This window comes from Ricinus communis, chromosome 6 (assembly GCF_019578655.1).
Source record: "Ricinus communis isolate WT05 ecotype wild-type chromosome 6, ASM1957865v1, whole genome shotgun sequence".
NCBI classification, from domain to species: Eukaryota; Viridiplantae; Streptophyta; class Magnoliopsida; order Malpighiales; family Euphorbiaceae; genus Ricinus; species Ricinus communis.
Genome location: NC_063261.1, coordinates 19,067,251 through 19,079,822, shown reverse-complemented (window position 1 = coordinate 19,079,822; position 12,572 = coordinate 19,067,251). Strand labels below are relative to the sequence as shown.

The 12,572-nt window shown below is 34.9% G+C and overlaps 4 protein-coding genes across 5 annotated transcripts; all 4 read left to right on the top strand.

Moving 5' to 3' along the window:
* Positions 1–730: 730 nt before the first annotated feature.
* LOC8268920 (F-box protein SKIP22-like) lies at positions 731–3,567 on the top strand. The gene is given in 2 exon segments (XM_048375338.1): positions 731–827; positions 1,205–3,567. Coding segments are annotated over 2 exon segments (933 nt in total). The 3' UTR covers positions 2,041–3,567.
* A 216-nt stretch (positions 3,568–3,783) lies between these two features.
* LOC8268918 (putative F-box protein At1g23770) lies at positions 3,784–5,697 on the top strand. 2 transcript variants are annotated; one of them, XM_025157883.2, is made up of 2 exons: positions 3,784–4,144; positions 4,369–5,697. In XM_025157883.2, exon 2 carries the CDS (start codon positions 4,468–4,470, stop codon positions 5,539–5,541), a length of 1,074 nt encoding a protein of 357 aa, XP_025013651.2. In that variant the 5' UTR covers positions 3,784–4,144; positions 4,369–4,467; the 3' UTR covers positions 5,542–5,697. The 2 variants fall into 2 exon arrangements, with proteins under 2 accessions (XP_025013651.2, XP_002522107.2); XM_002522061.4 differs by having other exon boundaries at positions 3,786–4,144; positions 4,388–5,697.
* Positions 5,698–5,940: 243 nt separating this feature from the next.
* LOC8268917 (F-box protein SKIP22) lies at positions 5,941–8,036 on the top strand. The gene has a single exon (XM_002522060.4). The coding sequence runs from the start codon at positions 6,222–6,224 to the stop codon at positions 7,794–7,796; it is 1,575 nt and encodes a 524-aa protein (XP_002522106.2). The 5' UTR covers positions 5,941–6,221; the 3' UTR covers positions 7,797–8,036.
* Positions 8,037–8,278: 242 nt separating this feature from the next.
* LOC8268916 (protein SHORT HYPOCOTYL IN WHITE LIGHT 1) lies at positions 8,279–11,604 on the top strand. The gene is made up of 3 exons (XM_002522059.4): positions 8,279–8,824; positions 8,918–8,983; positions 10,982–11,604. Exons 1-3 carry the CDS (start codon positions 8,444–8,446, stop codon positions 11,135–11,137), a joined length of 603 nt encoding a protein of 200 aa, XP_002522105.2. The 5' UTR covers positions 8,279–8,443; the 3' UTR covers positions 11,138–11,604.
* The last annotated feature ends 968 nt before the right edge of the window (positions 11,605–12,572 follow it).

Below are 12,572 nucleotides of genomic sequence, written 5' to 3'. Positions count from 1 at the left end.
TGCCTTTAAAAGAATCCCTCTTTTGATCCCTTTTCAACAAGGCTTGTAGTTGGGATTTTATGGATTTCTAGCGGTTGCTAGTCCAAAGCAAATTAGAGAACTCATGAAAGTTGATGGCTTGACCAATGATACAGTAAAGAGTCATTTGAAAGTGAGTTTTCTTTAAGAAGGTAAATGACTTGAGGAAGAAGGGTAAGTTAGCTTTGTGTATAAGGTGTGAGCAAAGCGTAGATGCTAACCTAAATTGCACATACCATGGTTCGAGCCATGCAGAAAAATAGAGATGATGGTTAGACATCAATACCAATCAGTCAGAAATTAGACTCGAGCGCCCTCGGAACAGAGCACACTTATTAAGATCAGATAGCTTGTTTAATTTTAAGAATAAAATAATTTAACTAAGAAAATAATATATTAATTAATATATTAATTGTATCATAATATTATTAATATAATAATCAAAACAAATATAAAATTACAAATATTTATATTAAAAATATATTTTATTTTAAATTTTGTATTAGGGTCACGTATTTATTATTATTATTTAATTATAAATAAAAATAAAAATAATTTATATTAAAAATATAATTAATGTGCAATTCTTTTAGGATTTAGAATCCTTCTATAATTAGGAAACTAATTTCATAATCTTAACCTATTTCGATTAGATTTCAAAAGAAAACCTATTTCAACCGAAAAAACTCATAATTTAAGCTATACATATAGCATGGAGTATGAATACAATAAAATAAAAGCACCCTCCTCTTTTGTAAATCTGTCACTAAAAAAACTTTTGTTTGCCGTTGTCTCTGCAATATTCAGAGGTCAGAGATATCCTCTCTCTAGGTTATAATCAATTTTTTATGTTTCTGTTTGAACTCTGTGTTATTGGATGCTGTCGTCTGTGCGTCTTATTTTGAGTTTCTGGACTATAATTGTGTTTTTTTCTCTTTATATATATGTAAAATTGTAATTTTTTAAATTTCTGTTCCAGTGGAGTTCTGATGGTTCATTCTACGTTGTTAATAGGAGAAATACAGAAGAAAATTTTAGTTCAGGATTTGTTTCGAATACCCAGATGGGAGAAACTCAAGAAAACAAAGTGTTCAAGTCTGCTGATTTGGAGAGAATCTCTGAGCCATATTTATTGGAGAAGGTATTGAGGGGAGAAGCATTGGGTGATGATTTTAGTGACAATAAGCTTTTGTTTATAGCACAATTCATGCTGTTTTTTTAGAATCTGGATTTGTTGGGTTCAAAACAGTATCCGGATTGAGAGCTGATCTATTTCGTCATCTGCTGCTAGAGCAGCCTTTTAGGACCTTCACTACATCAGTTAGCTATACTCTTCCTCAACTTTTAGCGGATGATAATTTTACTGACTCAGTTATTTTGAAGTTTCAGACTTTAGGCCAATTTTTCAATGTATTTGGGTCATTGGCCAAGAGTAGCTCATTGGTGCATAAATTAAGCTTGGACAAATGTAGATTTCTTCCAGCTATTGTTTCAGTCTGGAGTGGTATGGAAAACGAGAACGATGATAGTTCATCTTTGTCCTACACAGAAAAAGCTGATATTTTTTAGTTCTGGAAAATTGTCAAAGATTGGCTTGTTTTGCCACTGCTCATAGATCTTTGTGAAAAGGCTGCTTTGGATCTTCCACCATGCTTGATGCGCTTGCCAGCAGAACTAAAGCTCAAGATTTTGGAGTCACTCCCTGGTACTGATATCGCAAGAATGGCATGTGTTTGTAAAGAGATGCAGTGTTTGTCTTCAGACAATGATTTGTGGAAGCAAAAATTTGGAGAGGAATTTGGAGATGGGACACGGCCTCAGGAAATGTTGAATTGCAAAGCGAACTTTGCATCTTCTTGGGAGAATAAGAAGAAGCGGAAGAGGGAACGCTTGTATTTTATAAACAATGAACGTCCTGGTCCTGCTATTCCTCGTCAAAATAATTCTTATCCAATGGGTTTTCCTATTCGGATAGTAGGTGGTTATTATTACCAATGGCCATTCGGAGGATTCGGTTGGTAGCATGGCCAATTCAATGTTTCGTCATCCTGACTGAATTCTGGGAAAATGGATATCACAGGTTAAAGATTGTCAATTCTACCGCTAGATTTAGCAGATTGAAGACTCCTATAGGAGTCTGTTAAAACTTCAACATCCTGGTCCGATCCGAACGGATCTTGTTGAATGAATTGATCCATTGTTGTATGCCCATTGATCTACAGCGGATAAAGACTCTTCGACTAAGACATTGCCTTTCTATTTCAGGATATCGTAACTATGGCGAATACGTTTTTCTTGCTTGAACTCACGATGGGTGTACTACGGGACTTCCAACGCATTCAGTCATTGGAAAGAAAGAGAGTCGAATAAGGAAGAGAAGAGATCCGGATCATTGTGCAATGTCTTAATAAAATGCCTAGTGGCATGATCAAAGAGCCAAAATAAATGATTTTTTTAGCCCTTATAAAAGGAAAACTGATTCTTGAGAACCCTTGCACGCTCTTGGGAGTCATCAGCCTGTTATCCCCGGCGTACCTTTGATCCGTTGAGCGAGGCGGAGGACCAAGAAATCACTCGACCCCGTACATCTGTAACGGTCACAATAGTATTGTGAAATCCGCGAAAAAGCTAAGTGCTAAAAAAAAAAATCAAAAAATCAATTAGTTTTTTAATAGTCTAATTAAATTGGACAATTCTGACGTTTATATATTTATGTACATATTCGGCTATTATCATGGATACTTCTGAAACTATTTGTTCAAAATATACAAGGGCTTGTTTCAATGAATGTAGCAGAGAAGCTAGGTCTCTAGAAGCTGATATGAATGTATAGGTCCAAAAATAAAATTAAAAGATATGCTGAACATTACTTATTGAATCAGGATCTTACAGGGCAGGCGAGGGGCCAGAGTCCTCTATCAATGAACTGATAATGGTAGGAATTTGGTCTAGATTTCAGCATCTTTAAGGAATTTGGTCTAGATTAGCATGCTTTCATTGCATTCAAGTGCTGTACTGTTTATGTAAATTACAGGGGTGACAAATTTATGCAAACTGAACATATGTAATCAGTTGAATGATGATGCATGTTTTTATATTTTGCAGATAGCAACAAGGGTAACAACTTTCTTTGTTAATGTTTTTGCTGGAGCAAGTGGAAGTCCCATAACCAAGTCATTTCTTATGGCATCATCACTCCTAATCCTGTTCTTACTATTTTTTCAGGGCTATGATATTCAAGGAGGACTTTGTGCGGGCATGATAAACAATCCAAGATGGGCAGTCTAAGACTTCCTATCAGGAGAACATCAGAAGCTGAACTCCACCAAATCAGGGAGCTCTCAAGTTTTAACATTTGTGAAGCTGCATGGAACAAAGATTCAAAGATGGCAGGGCTAATTGTCCTTTATCAGAAATTGTAAGGAAAGGTTGTGGACCCTCCTATAAGGAGGGTTTGATCAAGGCTTCCGGTCCTTTTGATTTTTCTGTACAAATTCAGGCTCAACAGATTTATTAATTAAATATATAATATTTATATCTTGTTTTATCTTTTCAGGAGTAGAAATCATTATATAATATTTAAAATATAATAGAATACTATTATCTATAATTAAAATACTTATTTAATTAAAAATATAGTTTATGAAATAATAAATTAATAAAAATATTATAAAATTGTCTATCAATTTAAATTTTATTTGTCAAAAGTAAATATATATTATTAAATGAATAGACTTTAATTATATTTTAAAAATATAATTATGTTAAAATTAGATTAAGTTTTGTTCAATTGACATTACTGTCGTCTCTTGGCAGTGAAATTTCGATTTCAAACTAATGGGAGCTAATTAATTCAAAAATAGATTAAATTTTATGAAAATAAGATCTTTACATCAGTGGATAAAAGAAAAGAAAAAACTTTAGTTTTGGATCTTAGCTGGACTACTTGAGGAGGCTATCAGCCAATAAGAACTGGACACGCAAATCAACGCAGCATAGAATCCTCCTAGGAAAAAAGCACTCCAAGAGCAAAGAGTATATAATATATAAAGAAGCGATCCTCAATTTCATGAATTCCGCAACCAAAAAACCCTTCTCTTTCCCTTTGTGCCTGCAATATCGAGAGGTATTTTCACCCTCTTTATCTCTCTGTGCTTTATGTGTTAATTGCGTTATCTTTTCTCTGTTAATCGTTAGTTTTCTTTTGAACTCCGTGTTATTGAATGCTGTGAATGTGCCGCGAGTTTAACTTGTTTTGTGTTTTGGACTTCTATTTGTTTACGTAATAATGATTATATTTTTGTTCTATCGGAGTTCGGATGATTCATTCTTTAATCTTTAATAATATAGAAGACAATTTTTAATTCAGGGATTTGCTGGTGCAAGGACAATATCACAGGATTATGTGAAGGTATTTAAGAATAATTGCATCTTGTTTCAAATACCCAGATGGGAGAAACTCCAGAAAACCAGGGCTTCAGGTCTATTAAGAGAATCTCTGAGCCATATTTCTTGAAGAGGGCATTGAGGGGAGAAGAATTTGGTGATGATTTTAGCATCGACAAGCTTTTGTTTGTAGCAATTCATGCTGTTCTCTTAGAATCTGGATTTGTTGGGTTTGATTCAGTATCCGGATTGCGAGTTGATCTCTTCCATATTCTACAAGAGCAGCAGCCTTTGAAGAGTTTCACCACATCAGTTAGCTATACTCTTCCTGAACTTTTAGATAATGATAATGTTATTGATTCAGTTGCTTTGAAGTTTCGGACTTTGGGGCATTTTGTAATTGTTTATGGATCTATGGTCGGTGGTAAGTCACTGGTGCATAAATTACGCTTGGATAAATGTGAATTTGTGCCAGCTATCGGTTCAATCTGGTCTCCATGGGACGAGAATGATCCTATGTACGAGAATGACTCCTATACTGAAAACCTTGTTTCAGAGCTGTGGAGAATTGTGAAGGATCAGCTTGCTTTCCCACTGTTAATAGATCTTTGTGTTAAGACTGGTTTGCTTCTTCCACCATGTTTTATGAGTTTACCACCAGAGCTGAAGTTCAAGATTTTGGAGTCGCTTCCTGGTCTTGATATTGCAAGAATGGCTTGTGTTTGTAAAGACATGCGACATTTGTCTTCAGACAATAATTTGTGGCGAAAAAAAGTTGGTGAGGAATTTGGAGCTGCCTCAGGAGTAAGGCGGATTACAAATTGGAAAAAACAGTTTGCTTCAAGTCTGGCCGATAAGAAGAAGCCGAAGACCTTGGGATCCTATACGCCCAGGTATAACATACCAAACGAACCTTATCCAATTGGCTTTCCTCGTCATCTTCGTCATTATCCATTAGCCATTCCTCCTCATCATCGTCGTCACCCTCATCATCATCATCATCAACATCAATTTGGAGGTGGTGGTGGGATAATCGATGAGTACTGGCTGCCAGGACCATTTCCTCCTCAACTTCTGATGCAGCAAAATTTTCCCTCTAGCTATAATGTTGTAGGATTCATGAATGCTTGGCCTTGACAATTCAGGGTTTCCTTCATCATGGCTGAATATGTTATGGTGGCTTCCATGTGCATCTGTTAAATTTTATTTTGAAAAAAGAAACTCTGAAGTCTGATTTCAGGTTTATATGTTTATGTTAAATTTTATAAATGATTTTCCTTTTTGGCTTGTCAATCTATCACTAGTAATTATAACTTAACAATATTTGCTATGATTTCCTATTTATCTCAGAACTTCATTTACCAATTTAGGCCGTTGGTAGCAGATTTTTTCATTTTTATTTATTTTTTGTTTAATGTTACTTTGTTTGGTAACTGATTTAAACAGGTCTTTTTCCAGAATAACCAATGTATTTTCAGAGTGTATTCTTTTTTCGTTAAAGAGAAAATAATAAAAGAATAGTATTTTGTACAAAGTCAGCAGAACCTAGAGAGGAAAGTGGTATCATCTGGCCACTTCACACTATGTTGTTTGTCGTCCGGAACAGGTCGTTTAAACGTATCGCTGATTATCATCAAGACATTGTTTAGCCGAGACGTGTTTAAATCAAACCGACACCATCTATCTTTTTGTCCACGAAATCTTCGACAAGTACTACGCATTTCGACACGTCTCTGATCAATCAAATCGAAAGTCTAAACACTGTTAAAGAAAAAAGTCCAAACCTACACCAGGAAGAAAAGAAGCAAACAAACACCATGAAATTGAGGTTAAGATCTGTGGAATCAAAAGAAACTGTTAAATTAGAAGTACCCAATGACTGCAATCTTCAACAACTCAAAGAAACCCTAATTCTTGCCCTCTCTTCTTCTTCTTCTTCTTCTTCTTCTTCCTTGCATTTCTCTCTCAACAGAAAAGATGAGCTCTTATCATCGTCCTTGCAAGATTCTCTGCAATCTCTCGGTATCACCTCCGGTGATTTAATCTATTTTACACAAAAACCAGATGGGCTTTTTTCTCCTTCTCAACAAACCCAACAACGTACTTTTCAAGAATCTGAATCTTTTGCTCAAGAAAATGCTGCTCAGCTTAATATTAAAGAACCCAGTTCAAAAGAAATTGAGATATCTGAAGAATTGGAGGTTATTGGATTGAATTGCTCGAATCAAGAAACCTCATTTCAAGATTCTTCTATAAAAGAAACTCGTCAAGGTCTGCCTGCTGTGTCCAACACCCAATTCGGAGAAACCCTAGAAAACGACCAAGGGTATGCCAGGGGGGATGACGTGGATGTTGGTACTGAGTCTGCTGATGTAGATGTTAAGAGTAAGAGGATATCTGAGCCGTGTTTCTTGAAGAGGGTATTAGGGGAAGAAGATTTTGCTGTTGATTTTAGTGACAATAAGCTCTTGTTTATAGCAATTCATGCTGTTTTCTTAGAATCTGGATTTGTTGGGTTTGATTCAGTATCTGGGTTGCGAGTCGATTTGTTTCATCTTCTGCAAGAGCAGCCTTTAATGAATTTCACTACATCGGTTAGCTACACTCTTCCTGAACTTTTAGATAATGATAATGTTATTGATTCTGTTGTTTTGAAATTTCAGACTTTAGGGCAATTTGTCAATGTATATGGGTCTGTTGCCAAGAGTCGATCTTTGGTGTATAGATCATGCTTGGATAAATGTAGATATGTGCCAGCTATTGGTTCCATCTGGATTACATGGGACAAGAGTGACACGGCTTATGAGAACAACTCCTACACTGAAAATGTTGTTTTTGAGTTGTGGAAAATTGTGAAGGATCAGCTTGCTTTGCCATTGTTAATAGATCTTTGTGAAAAGACTGGTTTGGTTCTCCCACCATGCTTGATGCGTTTGCCAGCTGATATAAAGCTCAAGATTTTGGAGTCGCTTCCTGGCATTGCTATTGCAAGAATGGCTTGTGTTTGTAAAGAGATGCAATACTTGTCTTCCAGCAATGATTTGTGGAAGCAAAAATATGGAGAGGAATTTGGAAGTGGGACACTGCAACAGGAAATGGTCAATTGGAAAGTGAAGTTTGCTTCTTCTTGGGAAAACAGGAAGAAGCGGAGGAAAAGATCATTTGTCCGGCCTACACCAGTGAATTTCATAAGAAGTGAACCTTATCGATTTATGGTTCCTCCGCAAATTGGCAGTAGAATTATCATAGGTGGTGATTACGACAGGTTGCCAGGCCTTGGTGTCCCCCCTCCTTTTGGACAGCCTGGTCGGAATCTCAGAAATATAGTGCGACGAAATATTTCCCCTAACTGTAATCTTGGAGGATTCAATGCGCAGGCAAAACATGGGTAATCCGAGGTCTCCTTCAGATCATGGTTGAGTGCTGCAAATGAACTAGTTTGGACATTTTTCTACACATGTTAAATAGTGTAATCAATCAACTGTACTGCTTGGTCTACTAGGCTGGCTGTAAGGAGCACTTAAATATCTCCAAGTCTGTTTTTCATGTTTTTATATATAATATAATGTGTATATATGTTTGGACCCCTAAAATGTGCCCTTTTAATAAGTTTAAAGGGATGGTTCTTTTTATTGTGTTTGTTGGAACTTCAATAGCAGAATTTAAATGGCTGGTTCTGAACAAAAATCAGGCACACACAAGGTTGCTATAACAATTACATTTGTTTTGGGTAATAAAGAGATTAACACTACTATAATAAAATCACAACTTTAAAATGTAACAATTTTTAATTTCAATTAATTGGTTGAGTTTCTTAATAAACCTGAGTTTTTAATTCTAATAAAAGATGAATTCCGAGAGCCATGCTAATAGGCTTTTAATAAAAATTCGAGGTGTTAGCTTCCGCTTAAAAAACGTGCCGTTTCTGTTTAACTGCCACTTTTGAAGACTTTCTTTGTCTGTCTGTCTGTCTGCTGTTGTTAGCTACTGTCACATAAAACTCGCCTGGAAAACTCATCATCATTTTTCAGTCACCGCCATGTCATTAGCTGTCACTCTCTCATCTCCTCCTTCTTCTTCTTCTCTCTCTCAAAGTAAAATTCACCGTTTCAATCACCATCCCAAATTCAATATCCAATTTTTCTCTTCTAAATCACCTCTCCGGGCTTCTAGAAGAAGCATTTCTAATACTACTAACACCTCTAATCTTATAAATGATCCTCGAAACTGGGGCCGTTCGATTAATACTAGTGAATTGTTTGATGATGGTAATGATGATGATGAAGAAGAAGAGGAGGAGGAAGAAGATAGAAGTTTAGATCTGTTTGTTAGATTTATTCAAAATGTTTTCAAGAAAGTATCTAAACGAGCTAGAAAAGCTGCGAGATCGGTTTTGCCTCTTTCTATCTCTACTAAACTGGTAAACTTTTATTTCTTCGAATGGTTTTTCGATTTGATTAATGATTTCTGTAATTGGGTTTGTTTTAATTTTTGCTTCTGTTGGTTATTGAAGGTTGGGTTCTCTGTCAACGGAGTCCTGATTCTGGCGTTTTTGTGGGTTTTGAAGGCTTTTCTTGAGGTAACTACAATCTTATAATTCTTAAATTGATAGCCAAAATGTTAGTGGTCCTTGTTTGGCAAATGTTATTATGATTATGGAATATCTATACTTTTGCTATTCTGTATCAAAAAGCTGTTACTGTCCAACTGAAGAGAGCGCAGTTAGTCTTTTTGTTGATCTTTTTTGCAGAGGGGATGGTTATTGTAGGAAATTATTTCTAGTTTTGTGAAATTAAATGCATGAGTTGAACTGAAAAAGAGCTGTTAAATGCAAGTTGGATAAAGGATTAACTTGGAGTTGAAGGCTGCTAAGCTGCATTGGATATGAATGGATAGTAGAACTGATTAGTTGAGTTGATATATGGATAACATGACTGGCTGGAAACAAGAAAGATAAAAAATAAAAAAATGGCAGATTAAGGGAGGTAATCACAAAATTCAGTTCCATGCTTCTATTTTAGGGTGTAATCCATATAAGATGCTGAGCTAGTATAGTAGAGCCAAATCACATCATGTAGTAATGGATAACATGTCAACAAGCCATCTGCCTCATAAGGTTGTTCCTTTATTACTGGCTCCTCGGTGTAATAGTTTGCATTTTCTGCTTTGATTTGTAGGATATATTACATGTATTGTATGTAGATGTCATGTCAACATGGTTTAGATTTCTGTATTCCAAAAATCTGGAATATAATACGCAGTTGATATGGAAGTGTCCACTCTTCTGTATCATGGGGGTTGCACTTTGCAGTCCTGTCCATGCATTTTATTTTCTGATGTGGGCAGTTCATTTGCTTTTGACACTAGATATATAAATGTATTGTTGTAATTTTGGGGATGATCTGCACTGTGAAATGAAGTTATGCTCCAAGCTTCCTGTTGCTAAAAATATAAATAAAAAGATGAGATGCATTATTTCTCGCACATGATTTGTTTTATGTCTGTTCAAGTTTGAAAGAAATTCAGATGGTTTCCACAAGGCACGATAAATCTTTGTTTGTTGTGGTTTAGTACATTATGTTGTTGACATTGTTGAACAAGTAGCTCAGAACCTGGGCCTTTTAGGTAGTGATGTTGAGCATGCTTTATTAAATTACTGAAGCACTGTGGGTCCTCCTGTAATTTGTTCTATTATGTATTAGTTTGTTTCTTCTTCCTTTTTTTTCTTTCTAAAATTGTAAGTTTGCCTGCTCCTTGTATCTAGGATTAAGATGCTTATGTTTGACTATATTTTTTGATATCTGAGATCATCAAAGGACCTCCATTGTTGAATATTCATCTTGGTGATGTTATCTTCTTGAAGATGCTTCATCAGAGTGATTCATATTGATGCTTATATAAAATTTCTCTTCAACAACTGTTTTAAAGTGATCTTTGTTTTGGAGTGTGTAGTATCTTGTGTAGAATGAAGTAATAAGCTCCTAACATGCTGAAAGAAATTAGAATGGATCCATGAGTTCATAATTTCTAAACACTGGGTTAAGGGCTTTATTATATAATAGAATGGCATAAATCAAAAGCACCAAGCTATCAAGGTTGCCTAAGCTTGACTTTACGAAATCAAGCTTTACTTTGGATCTCTTACCCACCATTTTTTCCTCCTAGGACTAAGCTTGAATTTAGTAGAGTCGAGTTGCTATTGCTCAACCTGTGTTCAAATCTGAAGAATACTTGTGTTTTCCACTTTTTGAAAGGTGAAGTTGTCATCATACAACTGTAACATTCAGAGTTTTTGGTGTGGACGATTGCTGCTTTCTTTCTCATCCTTAATCCCCATGCATTTCATATTCTAAGAAATCGCACTATGCTTGTTTTGGATTAAGAGTGTTTAAGGTTAAGATTGATCCGCTTTGCTTTTCAAAATGATGAGAATCTACTTTCTATTTTAAAAATCTATTCCTTCAAAGCCCACCCCTCACTACACCCATGGTTGGCTACTTGTTCAAATCATTCCTGATCTCTGGAAGGGTTCTCACATTCTATCAATAATGTCTGTTTGTTGGCGTTTCAAATGTAGGTGGTTTGTACACTTGGAAGTGTAGTTTTTGTAAGCATCTTACTCATACGTGGAATATGGTCCGGCATAACCTATCTACAAGAGAGCCGTTATCTTGAGTTAAACGAAGTTGAGGATGAGCACCATGAGTGGACTGGTGCTCAGCCTGCAACTTGATTTTGATCTCCCAAAAAAGGAAATGTGGCGAAATGGAATCCCGGATCAAGAATAAAGCCGGCCTTGGAATAAACAAGCAGCTAATATAAAGGATGATGAGAAGATGACACCAGAGCAATTCATTTGTATATTTCAAATAATTGACTGTGTGAAGTTAGCTTCCCAAAATGGTAATCCAGAAGAGCAGATTCATTAAGAGAAAGCATTGACAACAAAAAACAGTGGAAAGCTTTTTTACAAGGGGTATATGGATTATGATAGCAAAACTATAAATCTTTTGCTTCAGAAAGATGCTAGTTATAGATGTTGTAGTCTTTAACATAAATTACAGTGTTAATATCACAATTACAATGTGGTAGTAGTATTAGTAAACACATTCTTAAGCTTACTGGTGATGTGAGCTCATCTCGTTTCTCAAAATAGACTGGGATGCCTAATGGAAATTGTGTATTTTTCCCCTTCTTCCATAGCTTTTTGTTTTAATGTTGCAATTGATAGTTCAAAATGAGAAAATATAAATGCAAAAGCCTTGGAAGGTGGCGTAAGATCAGTTCAGACTGCTCCTAACTTAGCAGGTGGAATAAAGAATTTGAGTGAACTGTGTGATCTGCTGCTTTTAACTATAAACTATAAATAGCACTTCTGTGGGCAAAAGTGCATTTTAATTCATTAATTAGTTTATTTTTCAAAATCAGATTTAAAATAAACGAATTATAGATGTAATTAAGAAATAATCTTTAAGAAATCAAAATAATTTTTTAAATAAAAAATTCAAACCTAACCAAATAGACCTTTAATTCTGTACTTATGTTTGTAACGTTTGTAGCGATCTTTTCTGTTGTCGACATTACAGTCAATCATTTTATATATAAATAATTCTATTAATTAATAAAATTTGAAATGCATTGAATAATTAATGCTTCTTTTATTTAATAATTAATAAATTGTGATAACATTCTTTTGTAATTATTAATTATTAGGGAAGATATTTTAAGAAAAACTAAAATATAAATAAATTTAGAGAGTTCTATTATTATGATATTGAGTTAAAAATTAAATATTTAGTTAGAATAGAAATTCATTTTTATATAATAATATTTCAATTTTAGAATTTATAATATATATTTTTTGAGTATTTATAATTTTTTAATTCGCCAAATATATTGATTATTAGAGGGTGCATTTTATTGTAGTTGGCAAATTGAAATAAAAGTTTTTCCTCTATAATTATGGCTGTAATAATTTCCCTTCAAAGGAAAGCAATCCAACGGACGGATCGCAATCGTTCCAATGAGGGGATAGCAATAATCCTCTTACCAAACAGACCCGATAACATCCCATTCTCATCCATTTGTCAGGTGCCATGCCCTCCTTATTAGCTGGCCACGAGCGGCAAGAATTTAAGAACAAAAAATTCAAAAATAGAGAAAAAAGA

Coding starts and splice junctions, on each gene's coding strand:
- LOC8268918 (XM_025157883.2), top strand. CDS start 4,468: ATGGGAGAAACTCCAGAAAACCAGGGCTTCAGGTCTATTAAGAGAATC.
- LOC8268917 (XM_002522060.4), top strand. CDS start 6,222: ATGAAATTGAGGTTAAGATCTGTGGAATCAAAAGAAACTGTTAAATTA.
- LOC8268916 (XM_002522059.4), top strand. CDS start 8,444: ATGTCATTAGCTGTCACTCTCTCATCTCCTCCTTCTTCTTCTTCTCTC. Junction 8,825..8,917: donor TTTCTATCTCTACTAAACTG/GTAAACTTTTAT, acceptor TGGTTATTGAAG/GTTGGGTTCTCTGTCAACGG. Junction 8,984..10,981: donor TTTTGAAGGCTTTTCTTGAG/GTAACTACAATC, acceptor TTTCAAATGTAG/GTGGTTTGTACACTTGGAAG.